Source organism: Ceratotherium simum, chromosome 32 (genome assembly GCF_057802395.1).
Source record: "Ceratotherium simum simum isolate JZ-2026a chromosome 32, ASM5780239v1, whole genome shotgun sequence".
Classification (NCBI taxonomy): Eukaryota; Metazoa; Chordata; class Mammalia; order Perissodactyla; family Rhinocerotidae; genus Ceratotherium; species Ceratotherium simum.
In genome coordinates this window covers 16,927,536-16,948,765 of record NC_141931.1, presented here as the reverse complement: position 1 = coordinate 16,948,765, position 21,230 = coordinate 16,927,536, and the positions used below count along the sequence as shown (strand labels likewise).

At 37.2% G+C, this 21,230-nt stretch overlaps 1 protein-coding gene across 1 annotated transcript in view; it reads left to right on the top strand.

Moving 5' to 3' along the window:
* TMEM236 (transmembrane protein 236) overlaps positions 1–16,416 on the top strand; it is a 30,273-nt gene extending 13,857 nt beyond the window's left edge. Inside the window, exons 3-4 of the mRNA XM_004425449.3 lie at positions 2,428–2,569; positions 15,814–16,416. Of these exons, the coding sequence (XP_004425506.1) occupies positions 2,428–2,569; positions 15,814–16,397 (726 nt within the window). The 3' untranslated portion in view covers positions 16,398–16,416. The remainder of the gene's footprint in view (positions 1–2,427; positions 2,570–15,813) is intronic.
* The last annotated feature ends 4,814 nt before the right edge of the window (positions 16,417–21,230 follow it).

The following is a 21,230-nucleotide window of genomic DNA, read 5'->3' as shown; positions in this document are numbered from 1 at the left end:
CAATACATGAATATTTTACTCTAGATTTATCATTTTCTCCTCCTTCTCCCTAAACACCTTGCAAAGCACTTGGGAAGTTCCCAAGAGCCTTAAAAAATCAGTTTACAACCTTTAAGGAACACTGCTATCATAAAATGATGATATATCTGTAGTTTGATCACCCATTCTTTTCCATCACATCTCACCCTCTGTTGTGTATATTTATTTCCTTTTTTAATTTAATTTTTCACTAAATTGTAACACACAAACAGAAAAGTGCACAAAACATAAAATATACAATATGAATGGAATACTACCAAGCAAATCCCTGTGTAAACACTACTCAGGTCAAAAAAATGAAACTTTACCAGTACCTTAAAAGCTGCCCCCATGCTCCTTGCAGTGACTACATTTCCCTACTCCCCAAAGCTAACTTCTACCTTAACTTCCAGTACCACAGATTAGTTTGTCTGTTTTTTTGAAACTTTTGTAAAGGCAAATAGAATTATATATAGTATGTCTCTATCTATCTATCTAATCTGTGTCTGACTTCTTTTATTCAAAAGTGTGGTTCCTTCATGTTTTTGTGTACAACTGCAATCCATTCATTTTCATTCCTGTGGAGTATTTCATTTTACGAATATATCACAATTTATTTATCAGCTCTCCCTTTTATGGCCTTTTCAGTTGTTTCCATTTTTGACTATTGCAACTAATGCTGCTGTGAACATCCTGGAATGTGTCTCTCAAGGCACATGTCAAGCATTTCAGTTGGTTAAATATGCAGGAGTAGAATTGACAGGTCATAAGGTATTCAAATGTTCAGTTGTGAAAGAAAATGCCAGTTTTCCAAAGAGATGATACTGATTTAGATTTCCTCTAGCAGAGAATGAGCATTCCTGCTGCTCCACATCCTCACCAGCACTTCCATTGTAAGTCTTTTTATTTTAGCTATTCTGGTGGGTATAGTCTTGAATTTCATTGTAGTTTTAAATTGTATTTCCCCAATAATTAATGAGATGGAGCCTTCTTTCATCTTGATCATTTTTTCTATTGTGTTGCTTATTTTTGAAAAATTGATTTGGGAAGAGTTCTTTATATATTCAAATTTCAAGCCTTTTGTTGATTATATGTATTACAGATATCTTTGTGATTTAATACTCTTAATGGTTTCTTTTGATGAAGAGAAGTTCTTAATTTAAAAATAGTCCCATTTATCAATTTCTTTCCTTTATGGATAGTGCTTTCAGAAACTTGTTGGAGAAGATTTTGTAATATTGTGAATCTGAACCTCAAAGTCCTGAAGATATTCTCCTATATTATTCTTTGGAGCAGATATTGTTTTACCGTTCTCTTTTAGATTCACAATCCATCTGGAACTAAGTTTTGTGTGTGTTGTGCAGTAGGGAGTCAAATTTTATTTTTTTCCCCCAAATAATATCCAATGGATCAAGCACCATTTATTAAAAAGTCTGTTTTCCCATATTTCTCTGCAGTGCTATCTTTTTTATAAATCAGGTGTTCATGGTCTGTTTCTAAGTTCTGTTCTATTCTATTGTCTACTTTTCTATTCCTGTGCCAACACCACACCATCTTAATTCTTGTAGCCTTATAATAGCTTTTTACATCCAGAAGAGTATATCTTCATATTTTTCATATACATTTTAGAATCAGCTTGTCATTTTCCACGAAAACTTGGAATTTTGAGTTTGCAATAATAATAATGGTATCATTTTTTAAAATCTCATTTTCTCTTATTGGTATGTAGAAATAATGTATCAGATTTTCTTCATATGCAATCATATAGTCTATAAATAATGATATTTTGTTTTTCTTTCTTTCTAATACATATACTGTTTATTTCTTTTTCTTGCCTTATTACACTGGCTAGGACCTCTAGTACAATGTTGAATAGAAATGGTCATGGTGGCACCTTTGTCTTGTTCCTGATCTCAGAGGGAAAACTCTCAACATATCACCATTAACATGATGCTTGCCATAGGTTTTTCTGTAGATACCTTATCAGTTGAAGGAGGTACTTGAAAGCCTAGCTGGGTTTACCCAGGCTCTCCCTTCTTGGAAGACCCTAAACTCCAATATTTGTCCCCCTAGCTCTTTGAGCTGGGACTCTCAGAGGCTCTGCTCAGCAGCAGGATTGGAAGGAATTCCCCATTCCACCATTCCAAGAGCATCCTGTCATACTTTTACACACATTTACCAAGCTCTATCTTTAGGTGAAAGCTCTTCCATTGATGTGAATCTTTATTATATCTTTAGAAATAGTTCAAAACCTTGTGGGGAAGAACACCTGAGAAACTGAAAACCAAGCTTCTAGTCTTTTAGTAAATGTATTGATAATTAATTTAGTGCCACTTTCACACTATTAGAAGAATTTCGAACAAAGAAAAGACAAAAATTTAATGCTTCTGAATGACTTTCTGAAAACAGGTTCAAAAGAATATTAATGGTTCCGCTGATGTCTTACCTGATACTTTACCTGACCTGGCAGTCTCTCTGGTTCTGACTTCCTTGTTCCTGGTTGATATTATTGAAAAACTGAGGATATATCCTCTTAGAGGAAGGCAAAAGAGTAAGTATTCTTTTAAATATAGATATTTTTAAAAGTTTGACATATCGTTCACCTTTCTGCCACTCTATCTGTTGACATGTTTAATGATAGTTTTTCTTAGAGCTAACATTAGAGATAGAAGGCCACAAATGAAGATACCTAAATATAATTATTTTTAAACCTACTTTGATATCTAGACAGTTGTTCTTATTTCTTATTTGCATTTTGATAGTATGATAAATGAATGAAGGTACCAAATATTTAATACCAAAAACTTTAATGTTTACTCTAGCAAGAAAATTATTTAAGTAAATTATTATAGATTTGTATCTTTAGTCTCTTAAAACCTTAAGTTTAGATAAATAAATAAAGAGTTTAGTTTGGATACCTTTGATACAGGAATTAATATGACTACTGCTGTTATGTTCTAGAGAATTATGTGTTTTTAATTGTGAATTGTCAAAAAGCTAACAATCATGCTAATAAAACCAAGATACACCACATTCCTTCAGGTGAATCAATCAAAACTAAATATAGGCTGGCCTTAAAAAAAAAAGCATTTTGTTAACTGAATATTTTGTTTGTTCAGTCATCAGTTCCCTCAACTTTCGTTTCATTTCATGTGATGGTATCTGTGTTTAATTTACAATATTTGCATGCTATAGTTATTGTATGTATGGCTAAGATTTTGTGTTTAAGATGAGTAGGTTTTGTCTAATCACTTCCTAATGGAGTGGATGGGATGTATTGAGTGAGTCGTAGGAGGATGCTTTGGAGTAATAGGGATGACTCCTAGAGCCAGGAAGGAAAGCACCAGAGAAGCATTTATGGATCATGAGCTGCCACCCTTCCAGTCACCATTGCTCCTCAGATTGAAAAGCAAAACTGAGTGGGAGGCCACCAGTTACTCTGAGATTCTGAGCTTCATATTTTGCACTTTGTCCTTGGGTGGGAGATGATGAACTGTTATTTTTAGCATAACACAGATGACAAGGTAGATAAGATGGCAGCCAATGACCATCCATTGAGGAAAAGACACTCCCAAGTTAATTACCTCTGCCCTCCAGAGCCGAGTGTATTTGTCTTTAACTGAGGAGATTTGGGGATCGTTAGACCCTGTGCTACTTCTCTAGACACTTTAGTGACGCAAACCTACTTTGAAATTGGACTGTTTTTAATGAGTCTGTATTTTCCATGTTAATGTGAACTTTCTGTCCAAGTTTTTAGTGAAAGCTCTCTCTCTCTTTTTTTTTTTGTGAGGAAGATTGGCCCTGAGCTAACATCTGTTGCCAATCTTCCTCTTTTTACTGAGGAAGATTAGCCCTGAGCTAACATCTGTGCCAATCTTCCTCTTTATTTTGTATATGGGATGCATATGAGCCGTGTGTAGGTCCACACCCGGAATCTGAACTTGCGAACCCCGGGCCACAGAAATGGAGTGCGCAAACTTAACCACTACGCCACCGGGCCAGCCCGAAAACTCTCTTTTTTAAGAAATGCACACATATATTTTTGGGAATAAGTTATTGGCATTTTATATTTTGAGTGATTAGTTGGATTTTTAAAGAGGAATTTTTCCCTATATCCAGAAGTGATGATGACACTGAGAATCAAAATAAGAGAATTCCGAAGAAGTCAGTCTTGAGGAAAAGACTCTAGAACATCTTGTACAACTACTTCTTCTTGGTCAAAGAGCCTCCTTCTTGAGCTCTTCTCTGCCCAAACTTAGGAGGGTTAATGCCTGGTTTAATAGCTCCACCATTAATAAAATCACACTTTAGAAAACTGGCATTCACTCAGAATACCTTTGTAAATATTAATTATACATGCAGTTAATTTTATGCAAATTTGAACTCAAATAGTCTCCTATACTCATTTTAACATGTATGTGTTAAATTCTGTGAATTTTAAATCCATGGGGTATTCTTATTTATCCTCTGGAACTTAATGCATAAATTCATAAACATATACATTGCCATACATAAATCTGAACAGAAGCAAGTATGCTATAAATATGGTTTCATTGCATGTGGTACCTCAGAATCAAAGAGGTCAGGTAGGAGTGGGTGATGAACAAGGTTTAGAATAATTTGGCTCCCTTTAGAAAATGTTGGGAAAGAGAATATATTCTGTTCTGTGCTCTGTCCAGATAGTTTGAAATGCATACACATCTGTTGGTTTGTAGCAGTTTTGACCTTATGCTAGATGTAATCTACAATGCTTGAATTTATGGATTCTCTTGCGCTGTCCTAGCCATCCTAATGCCAAGCTACCAAAGTCTGATCTTTGTGTAGCTTTTCCTTTACTAAATTTTTAAATAAAATTTATTCTATATGTGACATATGCTTATGCTTAAAGCAGTCTTCACTGGACCGAGGAATCCTTTCTGCTAACGTCCTATTACCAGTTGAAATACCTCCTTAGCAAGTGATTACCCTGCCATACGCCTAAGTGCATCATTTCACGTAGACTGAGCCTCGCTTGGAAATACTTTCTGGTGCAGAGATCTCTGAGGCATGGCAGTCTCACAGATGTACGTAGTGCATAATGATGTCAAGCCCCAGTCAGGTGAGCAGAAGATATGAATACAATATTCTTATTATTGTAAGGGGCTGAGTGTCCCTAGCTCTTTCTAGTATGAGGGTACAGATGAGCACGCTTTAACATTGCTGTCTGGATTTTGCCAGCTCAATGCCAACCTATTAATGACTGGACCTCCATCTCTCTTCCACTCCCATATCGTTCCCTCTCCTGTTTTTAAACCAGACCCAAGGTGGATTTCCTATGGTCTCATTTGTTGGTCGAGACTGTTGAATATCTTGTTGCTCCTGCTTTCTTCTCAGTCCTCATTATCATGGACAAACAACTCGGCATTCCCCACCACTCCCTCTAGACTCTGTGCTCTCAACACCCTTAGTAATGCTGTTACTTGCCTCTGGGTTATTGCTTGATGTTCTGCTAACGCTTTAGACTGATGACCTTCCTTCTGCCAGTTGGAACACTGACTTCACTCCACTGAGTTCTACTTTTCTAGAGAGGTCCTGAACAGAGTGTTGGAACAGCTGTTTTCATTTGGAAAACAAGCCTTTTCTCCCCAGAATGTATATGTACTTACAGATCGGCTGGGCTTTAGTGATTTCAAGTAATGGCCAATCTACTTCACTGGAAACCATCACTTCCCCTCCTACTACTAGATCTTGTGGCTAATTCTGGTAGAGCCAGACTCTCTCTTCTTTTGAAGTAGCTTTTTTCCATGTGGTCTCTTGGTTTCTCCTTACATCAGCCTTACCTATATTATCTGAACCCCAAATCATGGTCACCATTAGATTCCCCTCCCTGCCCCCGCCTAGATTCCTTAACCCTCATATAAAAACAGTGAAAGCAAACAGACACATAAGGAAGGCCATGGTTAGGGTGTGAGTGTTCAGTCCTACCTGCAGGACTCATTTGAATCACATGAGCCTGGCTGGGGCACCATGTTACAAAGTGGTATAATAGAGTGTAATAGTCAAAGTATGATGGGGCCACAGATGAAGGAAAACTTCATTTTATCTAAGGTGTTGAAGGTCAGAAAAGACTAAAGGGAATATGTGGAATTTGTGAACGTTTGTAGGCAGACATGATGAAGACAGCTCTCTACAGAGAAGGAAGGTTGGGCCTCAGGGACCTCAGGTACACATGTAATAAATGGGCGTGTTTGGGAAGTCAAAATAACTTCAGTTGGATTTCACACCCAGAATGGACAAACCTATTTCTGGAATGGAAGTTGCCTTCTTAAAACTAACTACTGTTTGTTTCTCGAGTAATCAGTCTGGAAACATACAAAGCTGCTTCAAGAGGTACTGTGAAAACTTCTGGGGGTGGGGAGGGCAGGAAGGGGAGGTTGAATTGGGGTCTTTTGGTGCCCCAATTCCTACTTCAACCAGATCAACACAATTTTTTTTGCTTAGGAGTTAGTATTTTATGTAAGGTTTTATTAGAAAAAATGATTCTTCTGCTAAATGTCTGAAAATCATTAATCTAGGAACTTGTTTAGGATCATAGGCTGTACCTATTTCTAGGGCAGTACTATAACTCAGGTGGCCAATTCTCAACCTTTCCAGTCCCTGACTTCCTAGGAATTCTGACACCTCACCACCTAGAGACAAAGTGTGCCCAAGGTCTTATGACTGCTGCTGCTCTGGGATATGATACGATACGATACGGTGCTATCCGATACGATACAATATGATATGATACGATACACTACAATACAACTGAGCTTTGCAGGGGCAGCAGGCCCATCCTGGTGGAGTCCACACAGGTTTGAGGCCCAGCACGTCCAAAAACCAGACAACATTTATAACATTCCATTTTGAATTGTTTTATTTCTCCTGTTTTCCGTTTTGCCAAAATAATACATATTTATTTCAAAAGGTTATCAAATCCACATAAGCAAAAAGGAAGAAAATGGAAATCAACCATAATCCTACACACTAGAGATTTATAATTGATAGCATCTTGATGGGCATTCTTCACTTTAAAAAAAAACCTGTTCTGTAACTTTTTTTTTCTTAACAATATATAGTGGGTATCATTCTTGTTTTTACATCTTCTTCTGCTGCATCATTTTTATTTGAATAATATTCCATTATAATAATGGATTTTGTTTTATTAATGAGCCCCCTGTTGTTGGACAACTAGATGTTTTTTCTAGTTTTTAACTACTGTAAACCCTGCTGTTCGGACTCTTGATCAGAAGTGAAAAGAGCTGTGAAGAAAAGGGCAAGGATGCGGTTAGAATGGGGAAGGCGATGTGTGTTTGAGTTGGGTGGGGACACAAGCTATGGTTTGAGCGCAGGTGGATGATGCAGGTGCTCTGTGTTTAGGGGGACCCTGTGCTGTGTATGAGAGGCAGAAGCCACTCTGTGAGGTGACTAGCCAAGCAGGGCTGGGGACAGAGAGAGTTAACTGCCACTGGATGACAGCCGAATGATATCAGGGTGATGACTGCAGAGTGTCCTCAGAAGACCCTGAGCATCTGCACATACCCGGACTCTTTGGCAATAGCACTTGCCAGAAGAAAGGGACTATTATGGACGGGCTGCACATGCAGACAAACACAGAGGGGGTCACGGGGGATTGTACAAACGGGGTGGCAAGACGGTTTGGCTACATTAGGGATATCTGCGTAGTCAGAGATGACTTGCTAGAAGTGAGATCAACAGGCTATTTGAGTGGAAAATATCAGAGCTCTGCAGAGGAGGTGGTTTCCACTGTCACATCAGTATGAGGTGCCAGGTATGATGTTGGCAGCGTAAGCTTTTCAAATAAATCTGCTCTCGGTGGCCCTAGTCCAGTTCCTTCCGTGTAGTCTCTTTAATACCCAGAGACTTGGGCCAAATGCTGCAAGAGCCCCAGCAGCGTAGATGATTATTTCTTTGGGTTAAATGCCTGGATGGGCAATTTCTGGCTCAAAGTATATGCAAGGTTTTAAGGCCTGGCATCTGCAGTATTTTTAAAGTTCTGCAAGTAATTCTGATGCCCACCCTGACTGAGAGCCTCTGATTACAGGAAGTCTTAGGAACAGAGACAAATAGCAAGTTAGAAGCTGAGAGACCAAGTCCAAATTCCCAAAGGAACTTGCTCTCCAGCTTTCCTTGAGATGGAGCTCATCACACCTTAGCCAAATAGAATGTAAGAGATGTCACAGAAGGTAAAAGGAAAAAAGGGACACTGCTTTTCTCTGAATAAAATGAATGGCATTTTGAGTTCCCCTTTGTTTCTTTTTAAGAAAAAGCTTATTATACAAGATGAGCCTGTGTGTGAGCTGGGTTTCCATATTGTGTTTTGCAATGGGTCATAGAGTACGTGAGAGGAACACGGTGTTTGGAGCCATGCCAAGAAGGGGGGTTATTTCCTTTCATAACCTCCCTTTGCTATTGACCAGAAGGAAGTTTCAGAAAAGTATGTCAGTTCTAGGATTTTTTCGCCTTCTCAAGAAATAAGTAGCCATTTACTAGCCTGGAGTGGGAGAGGGGTAGAATTTCTGATTTATACCTTCTAATGAAGTCCCAGCTGTCAGGGTTAGGTCAGCATGGACTGGGCCAGAAACTACAGTGCAGTGTTCTTGTTGCCAAAAGACAGGACATTAAGTGCTATCAAATCTTGAATTAGGACTCCCTTTGATTAGAATGACTTGACGTGATTTTAACAATCTGGCATTTAATGGTTAATTTTTTTCCTGTGTGGGAAAATTTTAGTATATAAAGGGAGACTCTTGTGAGTTGCAAGATATTTTCAAAATAAATATTTCAGGGAGACTGATAGGAATAAGGGAACATAAAGGATTCAGCGTGCATTACTTTATAATACCAAGCCTTGTTCTCCATATCATTATTAACCAGCAAAAGTTTATGACCCCAGTTGGAAAGTAAAGGCGTAGGTCATTGATTTTTAATAACTAGATTTTCTTGTGTAGGAGTGAAGAGTGTGAAATAGGTTGTTGAGCCGATGGCATGCATAATGTACAGACATTCTTGGTCATTTTCTGTTTACATCGTGTGTATATTAGTAGTGGGGTCCTCTGCATAGGAACACCAGTATGCTCAGACTCTGATTCCACATGCTACCAGTCCCCCCATTTCTAGATGGGGGCCGTGTTCTAAGGCTGTTTCTTGTGAACTCACAAACGCCATCTTCTCGGAACCACACATCTGCACTTTGTTCCCTAACTGGTGACTCCAGACGCGGCGGTGCCGGGGGAGACTTTGAAATGCCCCCAACCACTGCTGCTGCTGTTGGTGCGTCTGGTTGATGTCTGCCCGAGTCCTGCTGGGCTAGGCCAGGGCCGCCCGCGCTGGCAGCTTTGCTGGGCCCAAAGCCATGTTATGTCTTCTCTCACCGTTGAGCTAAGCAGGTCCCCGGCCTGTGCAGCCAAGAGCTCTTGATGCCTTCCAGGGCTTGTTAGCTGAATCAGCCCTACGGTCTTGCTTAAAGGGCTCTCTCCAGGACCCAGGCCAGACGGCAGTCTGAGTGGTGGACCCTGTCCAGGACTCCACAGTCCTTGCTGTGGAGTGGGGGCGAGGGTGGGGACAGGAGTGCAGTGCTACCTGGCCTGCTTTCAGGCTTTGGCTTACTTGCCTTAGTGCAGATTTGCCTCCAGGATGCCCATTGCTCCCTCATGCTAATAGACTCCAGAACAGGAATTCCTCTCATCTTTTATTCGGCAGATCTTTTCGGAGGATCTGTTCCATACCAGACACACTACTAGGTACTGGGGGTACAATGGCGAGTGAAAACAGGCAGAGTCGCCCTTTCGTGGAGCTCCAGGTCTAGTGGGCTTAACAGCACGTTAAAAAACTGCACTCTATATGTAATTAAAGCCGAGGTAACTGCTCTGAAGACAATGAATCAGGCTCCTTCCCATATGTGTCCATTTCCGTCGCCCAGCTTGGGTTCATGCTCGGACTCCCAGCTCTGGTCTGTATCTGGGCACACACTAGTAGAGGCGTTTCAAACCATTGCAAAGTCTAGAATTACTTATATTTGGAAATAAGATAACGATATGCTTTGTAACATTTTACATTACCATTTATGTTATTTAAATATTCAATATTATATTATTACATTATATATAATATATAATTATATATAATACATTAATACATATATATAATTATATGTATAATGAACACATGTATAATACAATATATTAGCACATATATAACACATACATATATTATATGTAACACACTATAATATAACTTAGATAATATATTAACACATATCTAACATATAAACACACACATATAACACCTATATAATAATTATATATGTAATTATGTATTATATATAATATGTATATGTAACATAATATATGTATTATATGTGTAATATAATTATATAATTATAATCATTATTAATAATTATATGCAATATAACTATATTATTTAATTAATTTTAATTTGTTTAATATTAATTGATATTGATATAACTATATTTTGTATAAAATAGTATGTCATTATATATAAAATAATATAAATATATAAAATAATTTTTCCATTTATATGTTGTTAATTAAATTACATTCTCTAGTCTAAATATATCTCAACTGAGGAGAAGAGCCTTGGAATATCCTAAATAAAAAGCTGAAGATTAGAAAATTTAGATTAGGAAGTCTTCTCAGACCAACTTCAAAAATGGAATATTTTATTATTGATAATATTATCAGTTTTTAGGAATTCTTGTTCAGTGTTAGATGACTCTATAAACTAACAGTGGAGGAGAAGGTGGCCTTTAAACTATCTAGCCTTCCAGTTGTGTCAGACAAAAGAATTCTCTTGATATTTTAATGTTGCCTAAAATCCAGAAATGATACATTTATTTATTGTCATATTTATGCGATGGCTGGCAGGGAACTGAAACCGAGTAGGCTTTCCAATTTACTGCATAACAACGTAACGCCTTTCGTAAAGAACATTGCCAAAATTATCTTACAGCTGTGGATGTATGCCCACAAGCTCTCCCGGAACTGATGATGGGTCGAATATTTGTCCTGTACTCATTATTATTATTAATTATTATTATTTGCTGAAGACTTACGTACTGTTTGGAACACAGGCAGTTGGATGCAGGCCAGTGTTTAAGCAGCTGTCTGTCCAGGAGGGCGGGGGGGAAAGCCCTGATTTGTAGCATTGGCCAGTTTCTCTCATGTAAATACTCCTACCATGACAATTTTCCAGCTACCAAGGTGACGTCACTGCACGCTGAGCGTGGAATTGGGAAGAGATGCACATGACAGGCTCTTGTCAGCTGGTGCAAGCTGTCTCTGCCTGCACAGGATATATCTGTGGGGTAGTATTTTTCTTCGTGATGTGAACGAGCAACTATGAGAATTCAACTCATGACCTTAAAACTCTGTAGTGTGACATTATTTCTCAAACTTTTTGAGCCCCCTCAATATATGGGATAATGGATAACAGTAACTATAACCAAAGTTTGGCAAACTGTAATCGCTTTTACTATTTACTGCATTCTGATATTTTCTATTCTATTCGAATTCATTTAAAACAATAAATTGTTTAGCGATTGCTACTTTTGTTTATTTCACACACATGTGGCTGTTTCTATGTGTCAGGCACTATTTTAAATGCTTTGCAAATATTGACTCATTCCTTCATCATAACCACCTGTCAGGTAGGTGCTGGGTTTCATCATTCATTACTTGGTAGTGATCTCACTTGTCTTCCCCATCCCAAATATGCTTCTCAAAGGAGAGAAACTTGACATAGTACGGGGAGTTTAGTCAGTAGATAGTGTCACAGTAATAATGTATGTAATTTGCCCTGGTGTATATTTTAATTTGCTACATTTTTTCTCTTATTCTCTATGAGTATTATGGCTAAAAGTGCTTTGTGTGCTTCAGATGTTTTAAAAAATTTTAATGAGACTGCTAATTTTCTTCTTTTCCAGATTTTTTTCTCAGAATCTAAAGCATTAGCATTTTGCTTTCTCTAGAATATTTTCCTCTCAGGAAAAACAGATTTTACGGACTGTTAATCAAGACTAGTCATACGTTTTCTGAATAATTCTTTAATTTGATCTTCTTGTTGCTATGAATTGAGTCACACACAGTCTCATCTTGCATCAGCTGCCTTGTGGCCTCAAAAGCCTCTTGGCTGATGTCTCCATGTCCTCTCTGGCTCCTCTGCCTTTCATTCTCCTCATCTTCAGTAGCTTTCCATTGAACTTAGAATAAAATCTAAAACCTTTATCATGGCCAACAGCTTCTACATAATCTGACTTGGCCACAGGCAGTGTGTCTAATGGGTAAGGGTTTGAGGTTCAAGTTCTGGTCTCTCTCCTTGCTAGCTGCATGACCTTGGAAACAATTGTTAATCTCGCCATACCTCAGTTTACTCATCTTTAAAATGGGAAAATAATAATACTGACATCATAGAGTTTTTCTAAGGATTAAGTGAATTAATGCATAGAAAGGGCTTAGAACAGTGCCTGGTATACAGAAAGTGCTTAATAAATATTACCTCCTCTGCCCTTCTTCCCTCTCTGCCTCCCCAACCCCTCACCAAACTCTCCTTCTTTCAATTCATTCTAGCTGAAGGATCTTTACACACGCTCTTCCTACTACCTGCAAACTTCCTTTTTCCACTCCTCACCTAATTCTTTCCTACTTATTCTTCAGGTTTCTTGCTTAACTGTCACTTCTCAGATGACCCTTCCTTGACTCCTAGTCTGAGTCAGATCCCCTGTGATAGTCTCTTATCACAGAACTTACCTTCCCTGCCCAATTTATTCTTCTACATTTATTAATGTGATCACAGGAGACTTAGAGTGGTGAAGGCGGGGACTGTGTCCACATGATTGGCTACACCATTCTCAATGTTCAGACTAAGCTTGGTACAGCATTCTAAAATTTGTCTGCTCATATCAGACAGTTGAGACCCTAAATAGTGAATTTTTATCATCTTCATTCCTGTCTTGTTTTTAGATGCCTCTGTTTGTGACTCTTCTCTCTTTTTCTTTGAATAACTTTTATTGCTTTCTTTTTCTTTTTTCAAGAGGAATACATGCTCACTCTAGAAAATTCCTCACTACTGATTTATGATGTACTTATGTTTTCCCTGTAAGCTATCTAAAACTTTTGGGGGAACAAGTTAGAGATAGAAATACATCAATATAAAGAAATGATAAAGTAAAATAGGTATGAGTTACCTACTTAAATATTTAACTGTGATCAAAATTACATTTCCTTAATTATTTAGCTTGCACAGTGAAGACAAAAAGTTGCTTTGGCAACTGGCTTCAGATGTGGGGAACTACACAGAATAGCTGCTATTTTTACTTTTTACAGGGCGATCTGAACCTCTAAGGAAGTGAGTAGATCTCTCTCTTCATGCTTATGTCTTTTATGAATTTTGCACAAATAAATATTGTTCTACCCAAATAGAACACTAACAATTAACAACAACAAAAAGAATTCCAGTTGTAAGTGGAAATTTAAGAAATAAAATTGGAGGGAAACTGATCATACAGCCATGAAATTTAACGTTGCTCAGGGATTAATTTGCTGGTCCATTCTAATGACCAAATGATCTCTTGACATCTTCAACTCTATTTTGCCCTCTGGGAGGTCAGCAGAGCTTTCCGGCTAATAGTTCTAGTGCTTCTCACTTGGAAAGAGGATGGCAAAGTTCCTGTACCCCCAGATCTAAACTAGTCTCTACTGAGCTGTGAAGAGAGATGAAGCTTCCAGCCCTGATTTCACCAAACGCATGTGGATTGGAGCCTTAGTATTTCATTAAAAACAAACCCTAGCTAAGAATTCATTGTTCATCCCACAGCTCTGATCCACAGATATTAAGATTCTTACTGACTGTTTAAAAATGTTAGTGTGTCACTTCTTAGATTGCTACTTCCTGGCGTTGAAACCATGCTGAATTTGCAATCATCTTTGAAAGCCCAAATTATACACTGTGTTCTTCGTGTTGACAAAGGACTTTGGATTTTGATTCAAACAGTTTTATCTACCAAGGGAGGTGAAGGAGTGTTTTCTAGGACATGACATACTCTAAGAAACATATTTTCTATATTGTTTTTTTTTTTTTGTAAAATGGGAGATATAATTGATCAGTGAGCATCTGAGTTTAAAAAGAGATGATTTTTATCAATATTAAAATAATAGCAATTAGTGTATAATTTTCTCTCTTACTTGAGTATTATTTATTAAAATGATATTCATTCATGCCATTATGACATGTAAGGTTGGTAAAGAAGTTTCTAAGGGTCATAGGTCCTACCTTTTATTTATGAATGATTCATACCAGCAGTAAGTAATATTTCATCAAGAATTTATATTACCTTTTTAGTTTCTAAATATACTTAATTCACACTTAAAACTTCAAAATAGTTAATTGTATAAAAAGAAAAGTGAGTTTTATTTATCTTTTAAATAACTCCTAGTTATAGTAATGAAACATTTTATTAGTCATTAATCATACTAACTTATTTATTTCAAAATGCTTTCACTTCAGCTCAATAAAGTTCAACAAATTTTTATTGATGTTGTGTCTTTAACCTTTAGAGCCATTCAGTCTAATGACTCTCTTTAAATTTTGTCTTATCAAGTAATATGGCAGCTCAGCATGTTTGCTGCATAAACTTTGTCAAGGACTGATAAATTCTTAGCAACCGAAATGGTGCCTAAGTGAATAAATGTTTGAAACATAATGTGCTATACCTTTCACATACAAAAACTATACCATCAATACCATTAGTAAGTCATGAGATTTGAGGGTTCCTTCATAATTCCCAATCTCAACACCCATGTGTACTTGGAGAGGGACACACATACATTGTCTCTCTCACACATACACACACACACACACACACCACACCACATTGACGAGAAAATGCCCTACTCATTCAGATGATTGGCATGTTGACCAGGCATAACGTCGTGACCATGAACAAGAGGCTAACCAATCGCACTGACCAGTTCAAAAACTTTGGGGAAAGAATAGCTTAAAAATCTTGGGTTCAGAGTGACCCTTCACTAAGACTCATGGTCAAGTAGATTTCATCTTAGCACCAAACTCCAGTCTTAGAGGTCTAGGTTGTAGTGATCCTTGTGGGCGTCTGCTTCTGATAAAAATGACAAGATCGGACAATTGAACTCTTAGATTGATTTAATTTTATGATATTCATATGTTTTATAATTAACACGTTACATTGCCTCCAGACAGGTAATAGCAGCCATAAAGTTAAGAGATTGTCAATTAGGGTCAAACAAATCTGGGTGTGAATTCCAGCTCTGCCCGTTACTAACTGTCGATTTGAATTTGGGTGTCATTTAATCTCTTGGGTTTCAGTTTCCATATTTATATAATAGGATAGTAATCCTTATCTCTCAACTCTTTTCTGAGGATTAAATATAATAATGTGTGATACTGCTCAGCTCAGTAACCAATAGTGGCTATTACTATGAAATGGTAAAAATGACTTAGGATCTGTATCCAGGAAAATAGAAAGACATAAAGAGCCTCCTCTGCCTGTGTATTTTTTTCAGTATGCTACCCATTGTTATCTTGAAGTTCCATGTGTAAAATAGACATCAAATAGAAAACACAATTTTATTTTTAAACTAAAACATAATTAAACACTTTTTAAATTTGAAAAAAATTTCAAAATTTTAAATTTCAATAAAATTAAAAAAAATTTAAATGTGAATAAAATTTATAAAATGTAAATAAATCATTTTATTGCAGGTAATGAAGATGCGCATATGCATAAGACCACTTTGCAACAGATAAGAACTGTGACAGACCAAGTGAAGCAAAATGAAGAAAATCCTGTGCCTCCGCAGCCAGCGGGGAGGACAGAGGTGTCATGGCCATCAGAAGCCATGACATGGAGCCCTGCTCCTGTGCTGGCGGGACCCCTGGAGCCCTCCTTTCACTCGAGGATCCTGAGGACACTCTCCCAGCGGGACGTTCGCGCCCAGATCTTCCTTTGGACCTTTGTCCACTGGTCTGACACCATAGAAATGGTGCGCGTGGCCGGCCACGCCGCCGTGTACAAGTCACGCTGGCTATACCCGCTCTACATATTCAGTTATATTTCTCTCCTTCGAATTGTATTCACTCCCCAGAACCCTCTTCTGGGTTTCCTGGGCGTCCTGCTTCAGGATCTACCCTTTATTTTTGTTCGACTTAGTTTAATCCTTGTCCTGGGCACCATCACACCCGTATTGGGCCTTTTTAAAAACATACTAGTGACTCTTTCTTATGTTTACTTCAATTACTTAACCAAATTCAGGGTTTTCTCTATCTTTGAAACATCTTCATTTTAAAAGAAAAATGTAAGACAGTCAAACCTCTTTATTATGCATGTGTGAACGTTTTTAATTGTTTCTTGCTGGTGCATAAGTTTTTGCACTATATAAAGAAATGAAGAATATAGATGGTAGAGAGTCACTATTTTAAATAATTTGTTGCATATAAGTTTTTTTTAATGTACACAAATGGTGCTAAATCTAAGCAAAGTTATAGTCTTACAAGTTGGATCCCCTGGATCTCTAGAAAATGTTAGTAGTTAATTTTAGGAAGTTATGTATACTGTACTTTTTCTAAGAAAACTCTTCAAAAAAGCCTTTAAAAGAAATGAGAATGTGTTTTCCCATTAAGTTAGTCCAAGAATGAGATTTTTATCATTTATATAAATTAAAGAGCATTATAAGAATTAATTAGTTAAAATTAATTTTTAGGAAATACACCTGAAGTTATTGAATAATTTTTAGATTGATTATACTTTTAAAAATTTGAATTGTAGTTTTAGGGTTTCCTTCAAACATGGAATTATGTGCTTTATTCCACTGTGGCAAGTGACCTTTATGTAATCAACTGATTTTAGCATAAAGAGCAATTCAGTTTAACAGATATTTGGCTCAGTTTAAGGTTTAAACTGAAGTTAAGGCTTAAACAGAAGTATTAACATAAATATTAATATAATGAAGTCAAGGTCCATCATTAATACCTAAGTAAAATTTTATAATAGGAAGCCACAAATTGAAGCTGTAGATTTCAAAGTAAAAGATTATTTTATTTGTGGAATTTGAAACCATCATAAAAATAATCATGTACAAGCCCTGTTTCAAATTAGAGGTTATACTTATAAATATAACAGCAAATGCATTAGTATCTTACATGATAATATATAATGGATATCTTGATGTTAAATAATTAGCTACCTAATTATGTAATTTGCCTTTACTATGTGGGGACATTCTCAGATATGCATAGTAGGGGCTTTCCATTTTATGTGAATTTTTAGATGCTAGAAAGATTTGTGAGAGGCTTATTGTGTGCAGAGTAATGTTTTACACAGTTAGTCTCTTCAGTGATCTGTGGTAACAAATAGCTTAAGAATGGATAACTGAGAGTCAACCCTGATGGCCTAGGGGTTAAAGTTTGGTGCATTCCACTTTGGTGGCCCTGGGTTTGGTTCCCTGGTGCAGAAACACACCGCTCCTCTGTCAGTAGCCATGCTGTGGTGGCGGCTCACATAGAAGAACTAGAAGAACTTCCAACTATACACAACTATCTACTGGGGCTGTCGAGGGGAGAAAAAAGGAGGAAGATTGGCACAGATTTTGGTGGAGGGCAAAAAACAAAAAAAAGAATGGATAACTGAACTTGCCTGCCACCCCTACTGTCCACCAAATCCAGCCATGTCACTCACACCCTGTGCTTTATGGTTTTTCCTTACACTGTAAGAGAAGGTCTGTTTGCAGTTGTTAAAAGCTTAGCTTCTGGGCCGGCCCTGTGGCTTAGCGGTTAAGTGCATGCGCTCCGCTGCTGGCGGCCCGGGTTCGGATCCCAGGTGCGCACCGATGCACCGCTTCTCCGGCCATGCTGAGGCCGCGTCCCACATACAGCAACTAGAAGGATGTGCAGCTATGACATACAACTATCTACTGGGGCTTTGGGGGAAAAAATAAATAAATAAATAAAATTATAAAAAACAAAATAAAAGCTTAGCTTTTGGCTCTATGACTTGGGGCAAGTTCTTTGACACTATAAGCCCTAGTTTCCACATCTAAAAGATGAGCATCACAGTAGTACTTTAATAGGGTTAAATCACACTTTAATAGGGTTGAGAGGATTAAATGAGATAGGGAATGTTCTCATCCCTTTGTCTGGCAAACAATAATAACTTGATAAATGGTAAGTCTTTTAATTGCACCAAATCCCAGAGAAACAAGTAGCTAAACGCATTGTTTTAATTCTCCAGTTTTATTCTTTTCTGTGCCCTGCTTATCCTCTGAGAATAATCATTTAAACCATGCATTTGTGAAAAATAATATGTAAAATCTTAAAGTTATCTCAGACTATAATTTTTCATCAAGTAGCATTATGTTCAAAAGTGAGCAATCTACTGAATATAGAGATTAAAGTTGATGTGAGTATTCATTCATCAGAAATTTGAGTGTCCCTACTATGAGTTCTCAGAGAACCCTAATCATAGCACTTTATGAAGGCTTCATTATATATTTACTTTTCTTATTTCCCCATTAGTCTTTAAATTCCTTAAAGGAAGGCCTGAGGGTATCTTGTTATGCATCTTTATCTTCATCTGTCAATCCAACAGGAATTTACGATACTTATAACTCTAAAAAAATATAATACAAATAATTTCTTTCAAATTATGCCATGATAATGTTTTTTATTAAGAAAAACCTATAAACAAGTAGTTGATGTGTAATATTTCTCAATGTGAAAATATTTTACATACATTTATATTTATCTTTATTTTGGAATTTATAGAATGAACAGTGCTCAGATAAATTGAAAAGTATTACTTATTTGAGTTTAGAATGCATTATGTATCTAATATTTGAATATGAACATGCCTGATATTTTGGAAAGTCAAAATACTTTATGCAAATAATGAAGGCATGTATAAAAGATTACATGTAGGAGGAAAATTATTGAGTACCTAATTTAATTTAATATTTTATTTTAAGAATGTACACATGTTTATCAAGTTCAAGTGGTGGATATTTAATAGGCATTGCAGCAAATTATGCTAATGAAACATTGATGGTTCTACACTGTGTGATTAAAAGTTATGGTATTAAGATCATATTGCAATTCTTACGGCTTCTAACGGTTGTTGGTACTAAGGCCAAGATAGCTTTTGTGTCCTTATAAAAAGTTTGCTTTTCTGCTATATGAAAGTATACAAGCAAAAAAATGACAGGATAGGTAGTAGGCTATATGGTATTTTATTCCAAGTAAAATTTGGAGTCCAGCTGATAATTATGTCTTGGTGTAATGTGAGGCTCAAATAAAGTTAGTTGTAGGAAAGATACGTTTTTAAAAGTTAACCTATGTTCAGACTATTATTGTAAAGTCTAATAATTTTAAATAAAATTCTAATACCTTTAATAGACTTTTTATTGTCTTTTCTTTCTAAAAGTTGATGTTTGAAATTAAAATGTGTGAAAGTTACAGTTTTAGTTTTCTTATTAGGGCTCAATTTCACAGAATGACAGTTGTAAATAAGGCATAAGAAAGGAAAGGGAAGGAAATCGTCTGTTGAAGGCCTACTGTGTGCTCTGTGCTGTTTGCTTAACAAATGATTATCTTGTGCAGTGGACCTGTGGGCAGGACTTGACTTAGTGAATATGCCAATAGCATTTCCTATTCATAAACATTAAAAAATATATTGAATTAAATTTACAAAGAGAACAATATACTATTTCGAAGCTATACTACTTAAAATAGCTACTTACCCTCCATAGAGAAGGATGTAGTAAATAATAAATGAAAAAAAACCCATTAAATACATACAGCTGAAGCCATTTTATTTTGCAAAGTGGCTATATTTACATGTTAATTGAAATTCTATGTTTAAGTATATCTTGTTGTGATGCCTTTTTCATTGTGGGAGGCTGTGTTGACTCAGTTTTCAGCTTCTTGACTGTCTATCTCTCAACCACCTCACAGCTCTTTAGTAATCTGATCTGAGCACACAAACAGCAGAGCCAAGAGGTGAAAAAATAGAGAAACACAGAGATATGCACACCTGCACACACGGAAATATTCAAAACCAAATCCACCTGCATTAGAAAGGTGTTCCAGTGCCTCACAAAGAGACATTAGTTCGTGGACTCTAACTCATGCTGCCCCATGTATTGGTCAGGATTGCTGTGCATGATTGTGGTAGCCTATGGGAAGGGTACCCCTCAGGTTCAGCAGTGCACAACCTGCACAACCTTATGAGTGGCATAAGGATAATGAAACCAAAGTGCCTGTGGTTAATAGTTTTAGTAACACTAAAGTTTTGTAAATAATTGACTATTTATAAGAGCTTTTACATATATTCCCATATTCTGAAGGTTATATTTTTTTGAACATTTCATTAATTCACTCATTCAACAAATTTGAGTATCTGTTATAGACTAGGTATGATTTTTTTGATTAAGTAGTCCACAAAAAAAGTCTTGGTAAAACTGGCAAAATTACTTTAAAAAGTAATTTAGGTACTTCTTGTTTCCAGTTTTGCATGCAAGGAGCTTAGAAGTCACCACTCTGTCCTAACAACAAGTAAAAAGCTAAACAGACTGAAAAATCAACTCTTTTGGGATCCACACGAGAGGGAAGGACACAGAGCAAACTGCTACCCCCAAGACTGGATAGACAGGTGAACACAGCGAGTTACAACTTCCCAGAGCACAGACTTACCAGCTGAAGCCTCCATGGAACCAACACCCAGGTAGGAAACCCTCAACTGTGACTGATGAATTGCTGGAGGCTCTGTGTGTACAACTCTGAGTTAAAAGCTCTAGAGGGACCCGGTCATAGGGGTTCCCCACAATATTGTGAGATTAACCTCCAGGAGCTCAACCAGGTTTCCACAGTAAACATAGGAGAAAAATTCCCCCAGGCTGCCACCAGGGAGAGGGGAAAAGGAGCTATTTTGAAATATGCCAGAGCACTCAGTCCTCAACAAAGCCTGCCCTCAGGGGAAACTAGTTATCCAGAGCCTACCGTGCTGGGGTATTATCAGAGCCGAACCAACCTGGGGGAAGGGAAATACCCAATTCCAGCCCATTCTAGCCATCCTGTCCCACCTAAGCTGGGGAGGAGAAAAAAGCTGAGAAACTCTGGTGAAGTTCACA